General features: G+C 37.8%; 2 protein-coding genes across 2 annotated transcripts; one reads left to right on the forward strand and one right to left on the reverse strand.

Annotated features, from left to right (window-relative positions):
• Positions 1-366: 366 nt before the first annotated feature.
• Positions 367-2,743, forward strand: LOC149004076 (ENTH/ANTH/VHS superfamily protein). Its single transcript, XM_089168554.1, has one exon. The coding sequence runs from the start codon at positions 775-777 to the stop codon at positions 2,653-2,655; it is 1,881 nt and encodes a 626-aa protein (XP_089024680.1). The 5' UTR covers positions 367-774; the 3' UTR covers positions 2,656-2,743.
• Positions 2,744-7,248: 4,505 nt separating this feature from the next.
• Positions 7,249-11,230, reverse strand: LOC149004077 (ARM repeat superfamily protein). Its single transcript, XM_089169143.1, has 2 exons — positions 9,135-11,230; positions 7,249-9,011 (listed from the first exon to the last, which is right to left on the reverse strand). Exon 1 carries the CDS (start codon positions 10,870-10,872, stop codon positions 9,160-9,162), a length of 1,713 nt encoding a protein of 570 aa, XP_089025269.1. The 5' UTR covers positions 10,873-11,230; the 3' UTR covers positions 7,249-9,011; positions 9,135-9,159.
• Between the last annotated feature and the right edge of the window lie 9,235 nt (positions 11,231-20,465).

Below are 20,465 nucleotides of genomic sequence, written 5' to 3' on the forward strand. Positions count from 1 at the left end.
CACAGAGGAAGACAATTTGGACTTAAAATAAAGGGACACCCTACCTTAGACAAACATCTATCAATTTTCATGTTAAGGTGTTACTTAGACTGGTTTACCTGGGTCCGACTCCAAAGGGGAGTCCAACTATACTATTACCCAAAAAGGAAAATAGAAGAAATGTACACGTTTTAAAAATGGGAAAAATAAATTCAACGTGGAAAAATGAAAAGTTAGGTGCGGAATATATGGCCCACAACACCGGTGGTTCCAAATAAAGGAAATAGGAAAAGGAAATAGGAAGAGGTCAACGAAATTGTGAGTCCTCCTCACGTCCATTGTACTGGAAAGACAAATCTTTGCCAAAAAAAAAAAAAACTCTCTCTCTCTGTCTATATTTTTCTGAGGTAAACCGTAAACGCGAACTCATGTGTCTATCCTTGTCAACCATTCGAAAACTACTCTTCTTCTTCGTCTTTTCCTTCCCTTCATTCCCAATTCAATACCTGTAATCTCCTCTTCCTTTCCTCCTCTCTCGCTTCTTTCTCTCTTCCTCCGTTTTCGCTTGCTTAATTAATAATGTGAACCAATCAAACTCCTCCTAAGGAAACAAATTAACCCAGAAACAAGAAAATAAGGAGAAGAAGTGGTGGCGTAATTGGGTCTCTGAAACTCTTTTGCCACCTTCTTCTTCTCCTCCTCCTCCTCTGTATCAACAAATTCTGTACGTATAAGCTCTGTTACCTTCTGGGCGGAGAAGAGAAGACGAGGAGGAATTATTGATTAAGAGTAAAGATGTCAAGCAAGCTGAGGAAGGCAATAGGTGCAGTGAAGGATCAGACGAGCATTGGGCTTGCATTGGTAGCCAAGAACAACTCGTCTAACCTGGAAATTGCGATTCTCAAAGCTACAACTCATGATGCAGTGCCAATTGAAGAGAAGTATGTGAAGGAGATTCTCCAACACGTCTCCTCTTCCAAGCATTACGCAGCTGCCTGTGCTCAAGCCATCGCTAGGCGAATCGGTCGAACACGCAAATGGATAGTGGCACTCAAATCCCTGATGCTTGTCCTTAGAATTTTCCAAGATGGAGACCTTCATTTCCCATGCGAAGTTCTCCTCACCATGAAATCTGGAGGAAAGATCTTGAATCTCTCAAGCTTCAGAGATGATTCCAACTCAAGCCCTTGGGACTTCACCGCTTACATTCGCACCTTCGCTCTCTATCTCGACAAGCGTCTCGAGGGTTTTCTCACGGGTAAGCTTCAGCGCAGGGCTGTCTATAAAGAAGAGATGATGAGAAGACGCAGCAGTGGCCAGCGCAGCAGGAACGAGTCTGTTTGCGACATGAAACCCCCTGTTTTGCTGGATCGAATCGCTCACTGGCAATGCCTGCTCGATCGTGCCATCGCTACGAGACCCACCGGTGCCGCAAAATACGACCGTATGGTTCAGATCTCTCTCTACTCCATCGCCAGAGAGAGCTTCGATCTCTACCGTGACATCTCCGACGGCCTAGCTCTTTTACTCGACAGCTTCTTCCACCTCCAATATCAATCCTGTTCCGATGCGTTTGAGGCTTGCATCAAAGCCTCCAAGCAGTTCGATGAATTAGGTGGGTTTTACGCCTTGTGCAAGGAAATCGGTGCAGGACGCTCGTCGGAATATCCAAGTGTTCAGAAGATCTCCGATGAACTCATTGACACTTTGAGGGAATTCCTAAAAGATAGCGCGTCTTTCCCTACTGGGGCTCCCAAGCCGCCGCTCCAACCTGCTGCCTATTTGCTTCTTCCTTCTCCTTCACCACCACCACCTGATTGCTCTGCATCGACTTCTGGGCGGCTTGAAACTGTTGATCGAAATTCCAATGTGGGTTCCGAGATTCACAACAGACACGCTTCTCTGGAGGACCTAATCAGTGTGACTGATGCAGGAGGCTACCCATCCAAGTCGATGGATGAATACCAATATGAGAAATTTTCCAGATTTGATGAACTTACGGGTGTGGATACGAATTCGAATGCAAATATGAATACAGCTTGGACGCCTTCCATGGATCTGGACCTTGTTTTCTTCGACGACGATGATGATGTTCAGCACCCATCGCAGTCTATAGAATATGCAACCAGCGAAGGAAGAGAAGGGTGGGAGCTTGTTCTGGCAGAGACCGCGAGCGACATATCCATGCCATCTTCAGCTCAAGCAAGTTCTCGCTTCGAACCCTCGTTACTAGATAGCCTTGAGAGCCTTTACAGCAATCAGGCTCTTGTGGTTCAGCCTCAGCAACCCATCTACAACCCCTTCCTGCAAGACACTTGTGACATTGCAGAGACATCAACCTTTGCGGACATTGGAGAGACATCAACCTTTGCGGACATTGCAGAGATATCAACCTTTGCGGCTCCACAAGCAGCATTTGACGCCATTGTTGCCGTCTCCGATACCTCATCTCCTCTTCCCACATTTCAGGCAACCCCAACATTCTCTGCTCAGGTACCTGATGACTTCTTGCCATCCAAGTGGCCCGTAGAAGATGATCCTTTCGCGCCGCTTCCTTCTCCAACAGCTCAAATCTTGGAAAGTTCCACAAATCAACAACAACAACTGCTACTTGAACAGCAATTGTGGTTACAGAACCAAAACGAAATCATAGCTAGGCATGTAAATATCACATAAAATTTTGTTGGTACATAATATTACATAATTCATCTCCAAATTTCCTGTATTATTTCATTACAGAATGCATTAGTCCATATAAAATGATTCAAAGAAACGAAAATTCTTTTCAGTTCATTAATTTGGGCTTAAATTTTAACTCACAAGCCATGGAGCGCAGAAATAGATCAAACCATCCGCACCCATAGGGCCATCTGAGCCAGAGTCAGCAACCGTTTTCCTCAGTTAAAATAAAGAGAATTCTAGGAAATAGGAAAAACAAAGATACATCATCATGGCACAACTGAAAAAATGGCATACACTTTCAAAACAGTTGGTGGTTGTGCAACGAACTGACCTATAACATAGACCTTTGCCATGCGGCCATGGTTAAACACCAAGGCCTGATTCACTGAACAAGAAATCTAACTGTGATTTTGAAGCTGCCAAAAACTTCTCAATAGACCTGGGCTTCTGCCCATTCTGTTCATGCATAGGTCCAATCTTTTGATTGGCTGGCCCAGCCCAAGGTGGATGTTATGTGGTTCAGTCTAGATATGATAATTAGATTTGTTCAGCTTAAAATGAGATAAGTTGATTCCTTAATTGGTTCACCATTTTTATATCCATTTTCTAATCTCTTCTAATGGAGCTCCTTGGTGACGCATGATTATTGTCAAGCTTTGTCTCATTTCAGAAGCAACTCAACCTCAGATTTAGTGGGCTTGATTGCAATTACATATCCAGGCCATTTTGAGCTGACCGTTGGGGCCCCAAACAAAGACCCTTGCTCCTTTTGGTGAACATGGCTTGAAAACCCAGGTTCTCATTTGTGGTTTCAACAACATTGAATTTTCCATTGACAGGAGCCTTTATTAGGCTTCTTGCTTTTGGTGGTTTCAGGTTCAGGCACCACATTTGTTTTTACATTCCTGATCTGAGTAGGACAAGGTTGATGTTAAACCAAAAGGGTCTACAAAAATCCACATTATTTAAGACAAAATCCAACTGTAAAAATGATTGAATCAGCATCAATCACTCTTTTTTCTACAGAATATCGACATGAAATTTATCTTCCCAAAACTTGTCATCTGGGAGGTGTTAGTGTTAGGTGAAGAGCAGCAACAACTAGAATTTATCATGCAATTATATGAGCGAAAGAGAGATGTTGACTTGGTATATGGGAGTAGTTGGGTGAAAGAGCACCACTTGACAAGAAGATTTCATGCAAGAAAATCTGGCTTTTGGATTTCCCCATTGACATGTTGGTTTTCTCTTCATTCTTCACAAAATTCAGTTTTTTATCCTTGTTTTTATGTTGAGCTTGATGTTGGAAACGGCGAAGTTGATCTAAGATACCCAACTTCCAATGGAATAAGCAAATAAAATCGATCTAACATTGAAAGATCCTATAAATACAGTATTAATCCAAGTGAAATTAAAAAACGTTCTTGGTTTCAGAATGGACGTTAGTTGTTACTTTGTGAAAGTGAATCCCCAGTTCCCCATCAAATGGCATGAGCAGACACATTGCTGAAAAGCCGAATAAAGGTTGGCTTTGTTGTTGGGAGGAGCAGCACCCGTAAGTTTTGACTTCTCTGCATTCGAGACAAAAAGGATTAACTTAAGACTGCATCAAATCAAGAGACCACTAACCACCATTCTCTTCTCTTCTCTACTCACCAGCCTTCGTGCTTCCGCTTTCAGATTTGTGGGTGAAACTTTCAGAGCGTGACCTGACTCATTAGCTAAAGGTCCACAAAGTCGTCCTTGGTATCTTCGTCCTCTCCAAGGATGCAGGTTAGGAGTATCAATCAGGCCAAGACTTCAATGCTGCCCATTAAATGCGCAGCACCTACCGGCAATAGTTGAGTTCGATCTCGACTATCAATCTTGCGGGTAGTTGAACCGATCAATTAGGGCATTCCATGCTTGTGTGTTTTCTAGAAGCATTCTATACTTGACTAGTCTCACACATTGAAATAACCCATTATCTGAATTTAAACTTCCATCAGCTGTTGAGTTCTCTGGAGTGATCCCATTTTGATTTGATTTTTGTGATTGTAGTCCAGTCAGTCTGTACCCAACCCTGCCCTAGGGAGCCTCAAACCATCGAACTTAAACCTTAACCAACACTCCCATGGATTGAGAATTCCAAACCCAAAACTTACCCTTGATTTTTCTAAGCCACACCTGCATTAATTTACCAGGTCATGTGAGTCCTGTTTTACTTTTATCCTGATGAGACCCTGATTTTTAACCCTGAAAATAAAGCAAAATGCATGGTTAAAGTTGAACTCTTACTTTTCTTTATTATTAGTATTAGTTGGTTATGAATATTAGTATTTACCAACTAAGCTAATTCATTGAGATAGTTAAATACTTGGTGAAATAATTATTAACACTCAATTTAATTCTAATTTAACTAAATTAACACAGGATCAGACAATGCCAGATTAGGTTAGCCTGAGGGTTAAACTAGAATCTAGCCGACCTTGCCAAGGTCAGTCATTTTGTAACTCAAACCCGTCCTAGGGGTTAAAAAGTTGGGCAAAGTTTGTATCAAGCTCAAGACAAGTTTGTGTAGTAGTATTAGCTATTTGAATTTCACATAGTAATGATATATTTTATATATAAGTTTTATTTATTTTTTAAGTTCACCGAAAATTAGATGAAAAATTAAATTTCAACAAATACGAAATTATCTGGGATTAGCATTCGTGTTATTACATGGATTGATGACGACAATTTGTCAATGCAGGGTTAGTTGAGTGGTAAAGATCCATACTTCTCAGTGAAGAGGTCCTGGATTAGATCCTTGTAGACGGCATTACATTTCCAGTATAAAAAAAAAAACTCTAGTACCAAAAAAATGAAAAAATAATAATAATTAAAGAAGTCTCTACCAAAAAATTAATAATAATTAAAGAAGTCTATCTTCTTATTTAAAATTTTCACTTCCCTTTCTTTCCATTTAATTACTTTCATCAAAACAAGCAATGACAACAGTGTCCCACAAATCTTTATCCGTTCCTCAGATGATGAATAGATTTTGATCCCATCTGGGCATATCTTATTACAACTTATCCAGATCTAGTCACACCATGTTCTTGATCCCGGTTTTCTCTTCTAAGAACATCAAGCACATGATGGTCTTTTGCATGATGACATGGTCGTCATTCAATCAGCACATGGTCCTGTGGACCATAAATTGCAGAACTGGTTCTTTATGATGCAGAGACTGACACACAATAATACTCGGATCTAATAGGACTTGGCTACTCTTACTTGGACCCCTACTATACTGAGCTCCAATTAAATTACAATCAAGTCCTGTACAACGACACAAATTCTTAAGGGCAATGAGATTTTTTCGAGACACCAATTCTTGGACGAGTGTGGATCATCTTCGCAGACTAGGACCACTCCTGATATGATTTTATACGCACAAATATATGATTTGGACTTAATGCGGAGAATTTGATCTTGACCATTCGTGTCACAAGTAAGTGAAAGCAAAACAAACGGTTGAGATTTCGATCTCGATCCATAGTGTGCACAGTGCTGCGTATTAAATGTGCGACACTGAAGTCAAATTACAAATATATCCATGGGACCAATAAGTAAGAAAATAGAAAAGAAATTTAACGAAGTAGGACCATTGCAAGTGCCCTGTGGCTGAAAAGCGACGGAGGAGAGCATCCGAACTCTTTTGGCTTAGTTGGTTTATTGAGACTGTGATACTTGATTTCTGCAAACCATACTACCAGAAAGTTCGCACAAAGAGCTCCAACTAAAGCAAGAAACAGTCGTTACAGATCCGACTTCCTTAATTGCAGGTAAATATTAACTTTCCCCTCTTGAGTTCTGAAAATTCAGTAAAATGGCATTAGTTGCCCTAGAAGCAATTTTTTTTCTTCTATTTGGTAGAAGCCTTAAAAGCAGGAAGCAGCAACATACAACAGTCATGATTCCGCGCCATAACTGTCATTCTAAGTTCTAACTGCCTTAGAATAGCTAATAATGGAAACCACAGGAGGAAAGAGTCAGAGAGTTAGCTTTACAGCTTGTTTACGCAGAATCCTGAAGTTTTTCGCATGATTTATAGCCAGAAAAGCCACGTACATTACTTTTATCTGTGTGTGTAGGAGAGAGAGAGAGAGGAATGGGAGACCGAAGACATGTGAAGACTGATAACCATTGGACCACAAAAGATCAGAGTGGGACCCCCACCACCGTATCTAACTCTTAGCTTCTTCACCAAACACTATACAAAACTTTCCCATGTGATGTCGCTGTTTGCTTCTTTCTCCCTCTCATGTGATGTCGCTGTTTGCTCCTGACCCCTTCTCCAATCCAACTGTATTTTCTTTTTCTTTCTTTTTTTCCCAGTAAATTTGCTCCCACTATCCCTCAACTACCTCACATCTTCTAAACAAACAGATCATTCAACCATTCAAGTTTAGAGAGCATAGCCCACGAAATACAGCTTCTGGTGCGGTTGACTTGTTGGCCCAGCTCATCTTGACATGCCATGTTCACAAATAAACAGTTTTAAAGAGTGGAATAAATATCTGCATTGGTCCCAGCCTTACTGATTTCGACCCAAATACATAAACTCCGTTTTCATTCTGTAATGATCATATGTCTTACGGTTATAGACTTAATATCATTTCCTCTTCATGATAGAGAGAGAGAGAGAGAGAGAAAGACTAGGTAAAAAGAAAAGGAACGAGGGCAAAATAGGAGTCCTGTAATTTCTCCTCTGGTGATCTTATTAAACCAGATGAAGGCCAAGAAATCAACCATATGGACCCCCAGACTAAGAAATTGGGACAGGTTTTCTTCATGTCCCCGCCCCATGTAGAGAGCCCCACACATCCATTATTATTACTTCTTACAATATTGAATCTGGGAGGAAAGGGAAAAAGACTGCATCATTTTAACTTGGTTTCTTTTTCATTCTTTACCATTCCAACCAGATCAATCTGGGGCCAACCCATCACGAGAGACCACTATTATATGCCTTGATTCCAGCAAATACACTCTAATAAGGAAAGAAAGGCTAGCCTTTTGGACTTTTCCTCCCTAGAAGCTTGGCCAGTCTAATAATACCTTCAGACAAAGCAAACGGATCCCATTCTTATGCCTTCCGAGATTTCCTCCTGCGAATCTCATGGCATGGCCGACCTATGTTTAGAAATCCAAGTACCAACCCATCAGGTTAATTTGTTGTAGGAAGTACATTTCTTTACAGATTTGTCTACTACTTACAAGTATGGTTCCAAAGTCTTCCATTTACAAATCAAATCCAAGGCCATGCTAAACCTGAGTTCTAGAAACATGCCATAAAGATTCAAATGAATCAGGATCAGTGAAGAAGAATTTCTATCAACCATGGCCATCATATCAGTATTGGTCTATGATTATTCCGGCCAGACTCATTGAAAGGTTGGGTTAACCTATCAATCACTCTTTTCCAGAGAGTGCTTAAGGCTTGGGTACAATATAAGCAGGAGAACCCACAGTCCCCACCAGGGCCACCACTCCATATTTGGAACAACGAAGACAATTGAAGCTTTTCTCCTTCTACCATACCTTGGTGCTGAAGTATGACCTATATCCATGTGCCTGTGTGCATTCAAGACTGATTCAGTGACTTCCACATGGAAAAGTTATTATGTCATTCATCAATGACATTTCCTTTTCCTAACTCTTGACAGTAATTAGTGAAACTCACCACAATTTCATTGCTAAAAAAACACCATACATAAAGGAAAGAGAAAATAAAGGAACCAGAAAATGGAGATCCACTAATTTTTTTTGTTTATACAACATTGTAACACACCAAATTAAAAGAAAAACAAGTGAAAACTCAACACTCATTCACAAAATCAACCATCCATAAAAAAAAAAAAAAAAAAAGTAAAGGAATGGCTCCTTACAGTTACAGATAATGTAGAGATCCCTCACCCATGTACATCATCAAACAAACCTTAAATTAAATCCTCACAAGTCAAACAATAATAATCAACAAAATAAATTCCTAAACAAAAATCTATACCTATATATATGTATATAGAAGTTAAGAAAGAGGATACTCCTTAAAAAACCGCATCCATGCTTCTATTTTGTCACTTTTATATACCATAGAGAACAACTAGAAACCCTTATTTCTCTTCTCCCTATGAAAAAGGCTGGAGACATTCCTTTTCTTCTTCTTTTTTCCCTTTCTTTTTCTTAGGTTTCTTGTTTCCTAGAAGATAATTAAAATAATGTTAAAATCTTGGAGTATTCGAAATGTGTTTGTGTTTCTTACTTTCATGTCTGGGGAAAGTAGAAATCCTCGACGGTTAGCATTACAAACCAACGAGTCCCTGTAGAAAATTACCAAACAGAAACAAACGAAATATTAACAATTCATATCCTATCCTTAAAACGGTATCTTAATAGATCTGACGGTTAATATAATCAAATGAAAAAGTGAACTTTTTAATTACCTTTGTGGGTTAGTATCTTTTGTCACTATTCCTTCCAAGTCCTGGTAAAAATGTTCTTGATTCGGTTACCGGAGAGTCTGTGTAAAGCCTTTTTTGCGCCGGCGACGTCAATGTCAGCGAGTTTCTGCAGGTGTGGAAAAGCTCCCGCCGCTGCAATCCTCTTCCGACTACCCTTGCCGCTTCCGGCCAAGATCGCTGAGATCACCGCCACCGGAAGTTTTTTGCAGACTGATTCGTTCCTTGGATCCAACATCTGAACCAATCTCAGCACACTCTTTTCGTCTCTCGCCAGTTCCTTCCGATTCGATCGAACAGTTAGCAGAGAGACAAGAGCTTGTGCTGCTACATCCTGCAAACCTGCGGGTTTCGAAGATTCAAGCATTCTCACGAGTGAAGTCATGCACCCTGCCATAGCCCGCTTACTTCCGTCGCTTACTGATAGGTTAGCGAGTAGAGATGCAGAGATTTGCTGAACCGTTAGGTTTCCGTTCTTGATCAGATCGAAGAGACGCATCAGGAATGGGGAAGACGATGACAAGATCCTCGCTGCTGAAGCCGAAGCAGAGAGTGCGTAAATAGCTCGTAGGACTTGTTCTATTGTATCTGGACTCGTTGATTCCTGTAACAACTGAAGAAGTCTCTGTAATCCTCCTTCATCTTGAATGGAAACCCTACAATCTTCGCCCGATGAGGCAAGCATCCAAAGGCAACCGGCAGCTTTCTCTTGGGCGGAGCCGGTGCCTGAAATCAGTAACTGGACCAGAACAGGCACCACGCCTTCCTCCGCGAGAGCTAACCTGATGTCTTCGACGCTGACAACATTCTTTATCGCACCGGCGGCGTGCATCTGCGTGACAGGCGATCCCGATCGACACGCCTCTACCAAAACAGGGACGCCGCCGTATGCAGAGATCGCCCATGCATTTTCGAGGTCGGCGGTGATCGCCTCGACCGCCATCGCGGCCTTCTCCTTCAAACCAGAAGAGCCCGTCTCGAGAAGACGAAGCAGAGGACCCAAACCCCCTTCCTCGAAAACGCAGTTCCTGGATGAATCGCTGGCAGTAGCAAGGAGAGAAACAGCTAAGGCCGCTTGCTCTCGGACCGAGGGATACGGATTGCTGGAGTCGAGCAAATGAACTAAGCAACCAACATCGCCCTCTTTTGGAACCAAAACAGCAGCCTTGTCGTCTTCTCTGAGGAGCTGAAGCAGCGAATCAAGAGCCTTCTTCTTGAACTCAATCCCTCCGATCTGCAAGCGAGCGAAGAGGTCGCGTATGAAAAAACCTAACTCCTCTTTGCCGGATCCCGGACCGGGTTGGGAGAGAACGATTGCATTCGTTTGACGGAGGACGCCCGATTTAAGGAGCAAGTCAAGGTCGTGGAGTATAGAAGAGAGGGAAGCGGAAGCCATATCGAGGTCACTCTGCAAGAGAAGCTTGCCGCCGGTGTAGGAGGAGGAGTCATGGCAGAGGTCGGAGAGGGACTTCGTCTTGTGAAGGGTTGAAAGAAGGTTGGGGAGTAAGTCATGGAGGAGTGGATTCTCCGACCAGTGAGGGCAATCGGAGATATCAGAAACGGAGGAACGGAGAGAGGTGAGCTTGGTCCGAATAACCTGCCATCGACCAACAAAAGACTTAACGGAGAGAGAAGAGAGTAGGAGAAGCGGAAGGAGTTGGTTGATGAGTTCTAAGACTTCGATTGGTGTCTGCGGCTGCGCTGAATCGGCGGCGGGATGCATTTGCGCCGGAGCCCGGCCAGGTTCCGAAATGAATCTTGATTTTGCTCAGCACTTCTCAGGTGTTCGATACATATCTTCCGCTATGGTTTGGTAAATCACTGCGTGAGAAGGAGAAAAATCCTCGTTGTGTTCGTCGAAGCTCGAAGCAGACCTAACCAAGAGTTGGAACAGAGCGGGAAGAAGAAGCAGAAAGAGGCGGAAAAAGGGACGAAATGAGTAAAAATGAGACCAGTATTTCCTGTTAAGTGTGTTGAATACTCAGAATCTGTTGACGGAACGCATAGCCTGGACCGCTTGAACCAAGCGGCGCGATTGGATTGGATAGTGGACAAGGCACGTGAATCTACAAGGCACCGTTACTTCCCTCTTATCGTTTTTTAATGAATAGATATATTCTTTGTTTCTCCGTTCTTCCATAAGGCTGTAGAGGAAGAGTTGACGTTGGGTTATTATATCCAATGGAGAATGTGCGACGTATTCGTTGACGTCAGATTGGTATATATTGACTTTCATACTTTATTTCGACGGTTGAATAGATAGCAGTTAATTACCAAATAAAAACAGAGGATAGCAATCCCGAGGGGTGGCTCAATTGGCAAAAAGACCAACGCTTCCACATTCGAGGTCAGAATTTGAATCCCCTCGAGGTCAGAGGCGAAGCCCTGCCTATATTAATTATATAAAAAAGCGTCTTGAGGATGTAGTCCACGAGTCGTGGTGCACGCAAGCTGGCCCGAATGAACCTCATTCAAAAAAAAAGAGGATAGTAGTTCCAAGAGTTCCATAACTCTGGATCCGTAAAAAACGGAGACCAATATGAGGTACATTTCTGACAACGAAATGGACCATCCATTTTCTTGCAGAACTGATTGATGTGACTAAAATGAATTTTAACCTAATGTGATGTTAGGACACATGGCACACCGCACTCATCTGATGTGATGTTGGAACACTTTTAACCTGATGTGATGTTGGGACACATGGCACACCCCCACATATTTGTAAGGAATGGATAGTGCATTTTGTGACAAGGAAATGGACCTGAAAATTTTCCGTATGTAAGGTTGATAGCTGATCTCAAGTCTCATTTGATCATCTCATGCCATATATGTACATAACATGAGGAACGTGCACATTTATGCAGAGAAAGAAATTTGATATGTACCACATGAAGCAGTTGAGTAGCAAACTACTAAAACGACGGATGGATGATGGATTTCACAACATTGAAGTCATTACAAAATGATCATTAGGGTCGTTACGCGTTTACATCAAGTAGTTCATTTTTTACCAAAAAAAAAAAAAAATAGTTCATTTGACCAAAACTTTTCCTTCATAGAATTGACCATTTATATAAATATATGTTGGGTAGGATTATTAATAACGTATACCATAGGAAAGATCAAATCTTTGACTTCTGAGTAAAAGCGTGTTTGGCAATTGGTCAATGAATTCTTTTAGCGTTATTTACTTTTATAATACTGAAAAATAGCTAATAGTATTTGGTATATGGTCGTTCCAATTTTCATGTTTGAGAAAGGTTTTTGCACAGACAGCTGTGACTTGTTTCGTCGTTCTCAAAAATAAAAATTATGTCTTAAAATTACGCACAAATAAAGACACTCAATCTAAATTTCATATACATATAATTTTTAAATCTTTTTTACCATCATGGGTGAATCCGTCTTCCTAAAGTCATGATATAAGTCGATAAAACATGGCTAAAATCATTCTTAAGAATAATAGTTACCAAAAACGAGTTTGTTCCATAGACAATCTCAAGTGTTCTTAGCACAAATTTGATTAAACAGTCAAAATTGTTCTCAGACTACCTTTTTTGATAAAACGCTAAATTATTTTTTTCATAAAGAACATCGTTTTCAGAAAATATGGTTACCAAGATTTGTTGGTTTAAATTTAATCAATCTTTTATGGTGATCCTGACTGAATTTGACAAAAAAAAAATGATATCATTCTCGATTCTCAATTTCAATTTCAATCTGATCCGGTCGATCAATTTCCGTTATCATCTCAGCGCGATATTTTGATTGTGGAAAGCCCCCAAAGTCCCAAACGCGTTTACTTGTGGATAGTCCCGGCAATACTCCAGTTTAATTGCACTGGTTGGTCCACACATCAAAGTTTTTTTTTTTTTTATAACAAAGGCGGTTGAAGCCGCAACCTCTCCACTGAGAGTTGAGGTTTAATGTTCAATGCCTCAAACCTCAATTTCCAATCATAGGAAATGGCAATAAGACCCCTAACCATCGAGGCAAGGACTACTTTCCTGCCGGAAAGCGCAATGGATCAAATAAATCCACCAAAGCCCATCACCAATACAACTGAGCCCGTAATTGGATTTTCTTGAAGCAAAGCTGACTTCTAACCCGTCATGGGCCTGGAGGAGAATCCTAAAAGGGAGAAAGGTGTTGAAGGCTGGTCTATTATGGAGGGTTGGTAAGGGGAATAAAATTTAAGGTGTGGGAGAACAGTTGGATCCCTACAAATCTTGGGTCTGAGGTCTTATACCAGGAGAATAGAAGCCCTACAATTACTTGGGTTGCTGATTTAATTGACCAAGACTTGAGAAGGTGGAGAGAAGAAAAAGTTAGGGAGTGTTTTCATCATGAAGATGTTGAGGCTATTTTGCAGATTCATCTAGCTCTTTTCCCCAAGGAAGATCAACAAGTCTGGGGTCCAACTTCGAATGGTCTATTTTCTACTAAATCTGCATATCATTTACTTTATGATGATCTTGACAAACATAATTCCCAATTCAGAGGGGCTGAATTAGTACAAATGCAAACCCCAAATGTGGTGTGGAGATCAATATGGAATGTTAGAGCACCCCCAAAAATTCAATGCTTCCTGTGGAGGTCCCTATCTGATGGTTTGGCGATTGTTGTTGCATTGAAAAAATTAGACAAATTAATGTTAACTCTTGCTGCCTCTAGGGTGGGGAAGAAGATGAAACTATTGAACATCTTCTATTGAACTGTCATGTGGCTAGGCTTGTCTCTTGGTTTTTCAGCCCCATCCTCTAATCTCTCTCTCCCCTCTTTCATGTAATCATGGAGCAGGTTGGGAATGGACAAGAATGATAGCCAAAGCACAAGGCAAGGTGCAAGTTACTCTTCAAAGGAAAAAAGTTGTCCCCGATGGAAATTCTCAATCAAGTTGTCGCGAGTGCTAAGAAATTTGTATGCCAATTTAATCTCGAATGCACCAGCTAAGGAGTCTGAGGAAGCTGTGGATTGATCACAAGTTTGGGAACATCCTCCATCAAGATGTTTCAAGCTAAACACAAATGTAGCCATCAAGGGCTGCAAAGGGCACCTCGGGTGTGTGATTCATAAAGACACTGGGGAATTCACTGTAGCAACGTCAATTCCCAACACCTTCAAAACAATTCTGGAGGGTAAAGCTTTAACTATCCGAGAAGGTTTGATGCTAGCACTTGCGAAGGGGATCAATGATATCTTGATGGAAAATGACCGAAAGGAGCTGATCAGGATGCTAAACCTTGAGACATAAGTTCCTTTTAGACTGTTAAACATTGTGAAGGATGTCACCCACATATCATCATTTTTTCTTTCTTGTTCTTTTGGTTTTATTTCTTTTAGACCGATTTGGTTTTAATGCTCTTTTTTTTTTTTTTTGGTAGGAGATTTTAACGTTACTTAGAAAGTAGATTTATAGACTTTAAGTACTCTTTGTTTGTAATTTTACAAATACCATGTGTTGAGATCATGCAATGGCAAACAATAATTTGAAATGACCCCCTCCAACCTTTTGTGTATACCTTTCACATACATATGCACAAGTAGCTGTATACCAAGGTATGGAGAAAGATATACCAATTGAGAGGAGTAATATATCTTATAATATATATATATATATAACTAATCAGTTTTTGAACTGGATAATATGAAGTAGTGAATTAAATGTTAAAATTGTGATGTTTATTATAAATGCTAATCATGTGAGACACTTTAAGAGTATTTCATTTCTTTTTTATTTTTTCTTAGTAATTTTGAAATACTTTGTTCATACACTATGCATGATCTTTATTGGAAAAAAATATAGGGACACTCCAAGATAATTGGCAAAAAACATAGATACCCCAAAACTATGTCAAATTGGCAATGACCTCCTTTATATATATATATTTATATATATATATATATATATATATTTAATAAACATTGATTAGTTTAAATTAATGACAGATATACCTTAATTGTATTGTTTTATATCTTATAATATAAAATGAAGAATTAAAGATAAAGCAACAATATGAAATTAAAGATTCGATCTTTTTTTGGGGCAACATCATAAAATAACAAGAGATTAATAATAAGTAGGAATTATGAAATTATCCAACGATGACTTAATGAGATTTGCTAATGGGGGAGTGTACCATTGTGAAAGTTTAAGAGACACGTTTGGTTGTCTTTGTCAAGTTGATATCTTTTTGAGGTGTCTATAATTTTTATGAATTGTCTTGGGTGTCTCTTAAATTTTATTTTATTTTATATTATTATTATTATTATTTTTTAAGAAATAAATTATGCATGATTGAAGATAATATATAATCATACAAAAACCCGCATCATAATCAAAATATTTGTGGCTATTGTATTTAGTTATTCTATGTTTTAGTTTTAATACAATGATTTTCAATTTATATTTTTTGAATAATATATTTGACATATTGAAGGCAATTGAAATACTACTAATCTGTAAGAAGAAAATCTCAGGTAAATTTTTATTTCTAATATCATAACAGTATGAATTAAATTATAATATTTATTTTTAATTAGTTGAATGATTTTTCAAATTCTTCAATTACAACATGTAACGTATTTCAATATATGTATTGGGTGCTTCTTCACCTATTCTTTTTATCATGAATTATAATTTTGAAAATTTACTAAAATAGAGAAGAAAAAAAAACTATAATTTTGAGTATTATTATATAAATTAGTTGAATAAAGTTACAAATTTATAATTGTGGAGCAAAGTTATATTGAAATAGTTATGATATAAAATTAATTTGATAAGAGGACTTATATCTATAATTTTTAATTTATTTTTTATTTTCTTCCAATTGTGGGTAAATAACTTATTTTATCTCCTACAATTGGGATGAGTGGAGAAAATAACTACTTAATTAAATTAAGCACAAATGATAATAATGAAAAATATGTAATATTACAAAAATTAATTAATATAGAAGATAAAAAATGATTATCAAGTAATTATGTATTATTGAACAAAAGATCACAATTAATATTCATTAATATTATATTGTGAAATAAAATTATAATTTCAGGTAGGAGAAGATCACCTCAACATGGAGATGCCCTTGGGAAATTTGGTTTAAGTGTAATAGCGATGTTGCTATTAATATTTTTTCCAATAATAGGGTCATTAAATATCAAGCAATAAAATTTAGAAGTTGATTCGCAAGACGGTCCCGAGTTTACGAGGTATTGGAAGCCAAACTTATTGTAATCAGAAAACGAGTGAAACAGGTGTTGGAGATGGTAGTAAGTTTGACCATTGCTTGTTGAATTTGATTCGCTTAAAGCCATTTGACTTTTGGAATACAGACCACAAGAGTGGGAAAGGTTTGAAGGGATCGTCAGGAAAATCATTTGCATGTTCAATTCATATAAACATGTGTCTTTCAAACATGTGGGAAAAAATAGTAACAAGACTGCCGAGTGGATATCCAAAACGCCTTTGGTGACAAAAGATTAACTATATCTACTCCCGCGGCCTCCTATGGAAGATGAGGAAATTCCTATAAAAGATTTACATTGTAGTATCTCTGTAATTTCACTTGTTTTGCTTTTGATTTTGCATTTTGGGACATCTTACCTCGTAAATCAATAAATGTACAAAAAAAGAAATTACCGTTGTAAGCATTATTTACTTTTATACGAATTTTGATTACCAAAAAAATAAAAATGTTTATATGTATGGTATGGATTTAAATTCTCTTTGACTTTATGTTTATAGGACTCTTTGTTTGTAATTTTATAAATACCATGTGTTTACATCATGCAATTGCAAACAATAATTTGAAATGACCCCCTCCAACCTTTTCTGCTTATGGTAAACTTTCATATATATGGTAACTAATTAGTTTTCAAATTTATATACAGAATTATTAATAGATCTTTTTGTCTATAAAGTTCAAACATTCAATAAAACTTGTTAAAACTAAATTGGATAAGCTCTCAATCAAATATCAAATAAACCAATTACAAATAATATTAATAGATGACATTAATTATAAGGTTATAAATATTTTAAACTGTATAATGTGAAGTATGAATTAAATGTTAAAAATTGTGGTGTTTATTGTAAATGCTAATCACGTGAGACGCTTTAGAAGTATTTCATTTCTTTTTTATTTTTTCTTAGTAATTTTGAACTACTTTTTTCATACAATATGGATGATATTTATTGGGAAAAATTTAGGAACACTCCAAGATAATTGGCGAAAAACACAAATACCTTAAAACTATGTCAAATTGACAATGATGATTTTATTTTTATTTTTTTATAAACATTGACTAGTTTAAATAAATGACAAATATACCTTAGTTGTATTGTTTTATATCTTATAATATAAAATGAAAAATTAAAGATAAAGCAATAAGATGAAATTATAAATTCAATCTATTTTTGGGCAACATCATAAATAATGAGAGAATAATAGTAAGTAGAAATTATGAGATTATCTAACAATGACTTAATGAGATTTGCTGAGTGTACCATTATGAAAATTTAAGATACATCTTTGGTTGTCTTTGTCAAATTGATGTATTTTTGAAGTGTCTATCATTTTTGTGAATTGTCTTGGGGTATTTCTTAATTTTTTTTTTAAGAAATAAATTATGCATGATTGAGGATAATAAATAATCATACAAAAACCGCATTCATAATCCAAATATTTGCGACTATTATATTCAGTTATTTTATATATTTAGTTATAGATTAACACAATAATTTTCAATTTATCTTCTTTTGAAGAATATGTTTGACATATTGGAGGCAATTGAAATACTACTAACTTATAAGAAGAAAATCCCAGGTAAATTTTTATTTTTAATATCATAACAATATGAATTAAATTACACTGTTTATTTTAATTAATTGAATGATTTTTCAAATTCTTCAATTACAACATGCAATGTATTTCAATATATGTATTGGGTGCTTTTTCACCAATTATTTTTATTATGAATTATAATTTTGAAGTTTTACCAAAATAGAAAAAAAAACTATAATTTTGAGTGTTATTATATAAATTAGTTGAATAAAGTTACAAATTTGTAATTGTGGAGCAAAGTTATATTGAAATAGTTATGATATAAAGTTAATTTGAAAAGACGACTTATATCTATTATTGTTATTTTCTTCCAATGGTGGGTAAATAACTTATTTTATCTCCTACAATTTGGATGAATGGAGAGAATAACTACTTAATTAAATTAAGCACAAATGATAACAAATGAAAAATTATGTACTATTACAAAAATTAACTAATATAGAACACAAAAAATGATTATCAAGTAATTATGTATTATTGAACATTAGATCACAATTAATATTCATTAATATTATATTGTGAAATAAAATTATAATTTCAGGTAAGAGAAGTTCATTTCAAGATGGAGATGCCCTTAGAAAAATTGTTTCTAATGTAATAAAGATGTTGCTGTTAATATTCTCTCAAGTAGCACAGTCATTAGAGATCAAGCAAAAAACTTTAGAAGATCAGTTGTAAAATGATCTTGGGTTTACCAGGTATTGGAAGCCAAATTTATTGCACTTAGTAAAGGAGTGAAATAAGCATTGGAAATGGGAGCAAGCTTGGCCATTGTTGGTTAAATCTGACTAGCTTAAAAGCCATTTGATTTATGGAATACAAGCCACAAAAGCAGGGAATATTTGAAGGGATTGTCAAGGAAATCTTAAACATGTTTATTTCACATGAACATATGTGTTTCAAACATGTGAAGAAGAGATTAACAAACCTGCAGAGTGGATATCTAAAATGCCTTTAGTGACAAAAAATGAACTAGTTCTAGTCACACAGCTTCCTATGGAACTTGAGGAAATTCTTAGCCAAGATTTAGATGGCAGCAGCTCTGAAATTTAACGTTGCTTTTCCTTTTGCATTTTGGGTCTTCTGACATTTAAATGTTAAAAAAAAAAAGAAGAAAAAAAAATTATAGTTGTAGCCTTGTAAGTATTATTTACTTTTTATACGAATCAAATGTTTAATGATTTTATTATGAATATGGCGGAAAATCAAGGGTTAATTAAAGGAATCAGTGTAAAGAACAGGGCCCCTCGTATCTCCCATCTCCTCTTCGGTGACGATTGCTTGTTGTTTTCTGAAGTTAATCTTCATCAGGTTAGCCACCTCAAAGCTTGCATGGACCTTTATTGTCAAGCTAGTGGCCAAGCAATCAATGATAGCAAGTCATCTTTTACCTTCAGCCCTAATACTCCGGTTCGTTTTCGAAGATGGTTTGCTCGGGTTCTGAAGATAAAATATGGTGAGGGTCCCTCTAAGTACTTGGCCTCCCTTCGATTTTGGTGTCAAGAAATCGGAGATCTTCAAAGAAGTTGGGGAAGTTTTCAAGAGAACCAGGGTGGGCGGTTACTTTCCCGCGGGCGGGAGGTCCTCATCAAATCTGTGGCCTCCGCTATTCCTTCATATGCGGGTCTCATTTCCTCTTCCGGCGACTCTTCATAATGATTTGAGGAGTCAATGTCAAGCTTCTTTGGGGTCGGGAGGAGGAACACGGGTACATTGGATGTCTTGGTCTGGCTGTAGATCTAAAGACAAGGGGGGCTGGTTTTCGTGATCCTATCCTTCATAATCGGGCTCTATTGGCTAAAGTAGCTTGGCGATTATGGGCTCGGCTGACTTCATGTGGGCAAAATTTATAAAGCTGTGTACTATCCCCGGTGTGACTTTATGGAGGCTCGGAAGGATCTTGTTCTTCGTGGGCATGGCGAGTATTATTGGGAGAGAAATCCTCCGTTTGGGTCTCATAAATCTGATTGGTAATGGTGAAAAACTCAAATTTGGGACTCTAATTGGATTCCGGATTAATTAATTTCAAGGTGGTCTCTGGAAGCCTAGAGGATGTTCACTTCATGGGTCTCTCGAACTTATCGAGCCCACTACTAGATCTTGGAATAGAGGTTTGCTACAACAATTATTTACAATCTGGAAGTGAATGCTATTCTAAAAATTCATCTCGGCAATTTACCATCCGATGATTCGATAATCTGGGAGGTGCTTCAACGGTGTTTTCTCTATAAAGTCTGCTTACCATGTGCAATGCAATCACAGAGATGCCCAAGCTATGAGAGCTCCTTCATCCTCTCACCGCCACGAGATGGGAAGAGGTTTCAATTGAGTCTTGGAAGAGAATTTGGAAAGCTCAATGTTATCCTAAAGTCCGGTCTTTTGTGTGGAAGGCCATTAATCAAGCCACGGCTACGTGAAAATCTCCAAATCGGACGGTCGAGGTGACTTTACCTAGAAGATGTGGCAT

The sequence above is a fragment of the Hakea prostrata genome, chromosome 9 (genome assembly GCF_041222555.1).
Source record: "Hakea prostrata isolate BN-2017 chromosome 9, UWA_Hpros_2, whole genome shotgun sequence".
Taxonomy (NCBI): domain Eukaryota; kingdom Viridiplantae; phylum Streptophyta; class Magnoliopsida; order Proteales; family Proteaceae; genus Hakea; species Hakea prostrata.

Excerpts from the sequence above, each read along its gene's own strand:
- LOC149004076 (XM_089168554.1), top strand. The coding sequence starts at position 775 with ATGTCAAGCAAGCTGAGGAAGGCAATAGGTGCAGTGAAGGATCAGACG.
- LOC149004077 (XM_089169143.1), bottom strand. The coding sequence starts at position 10,872 with ATGCATCCCGCCGCCGATTCAGCGCAGCCGCAGACACCAATCGAAGTC.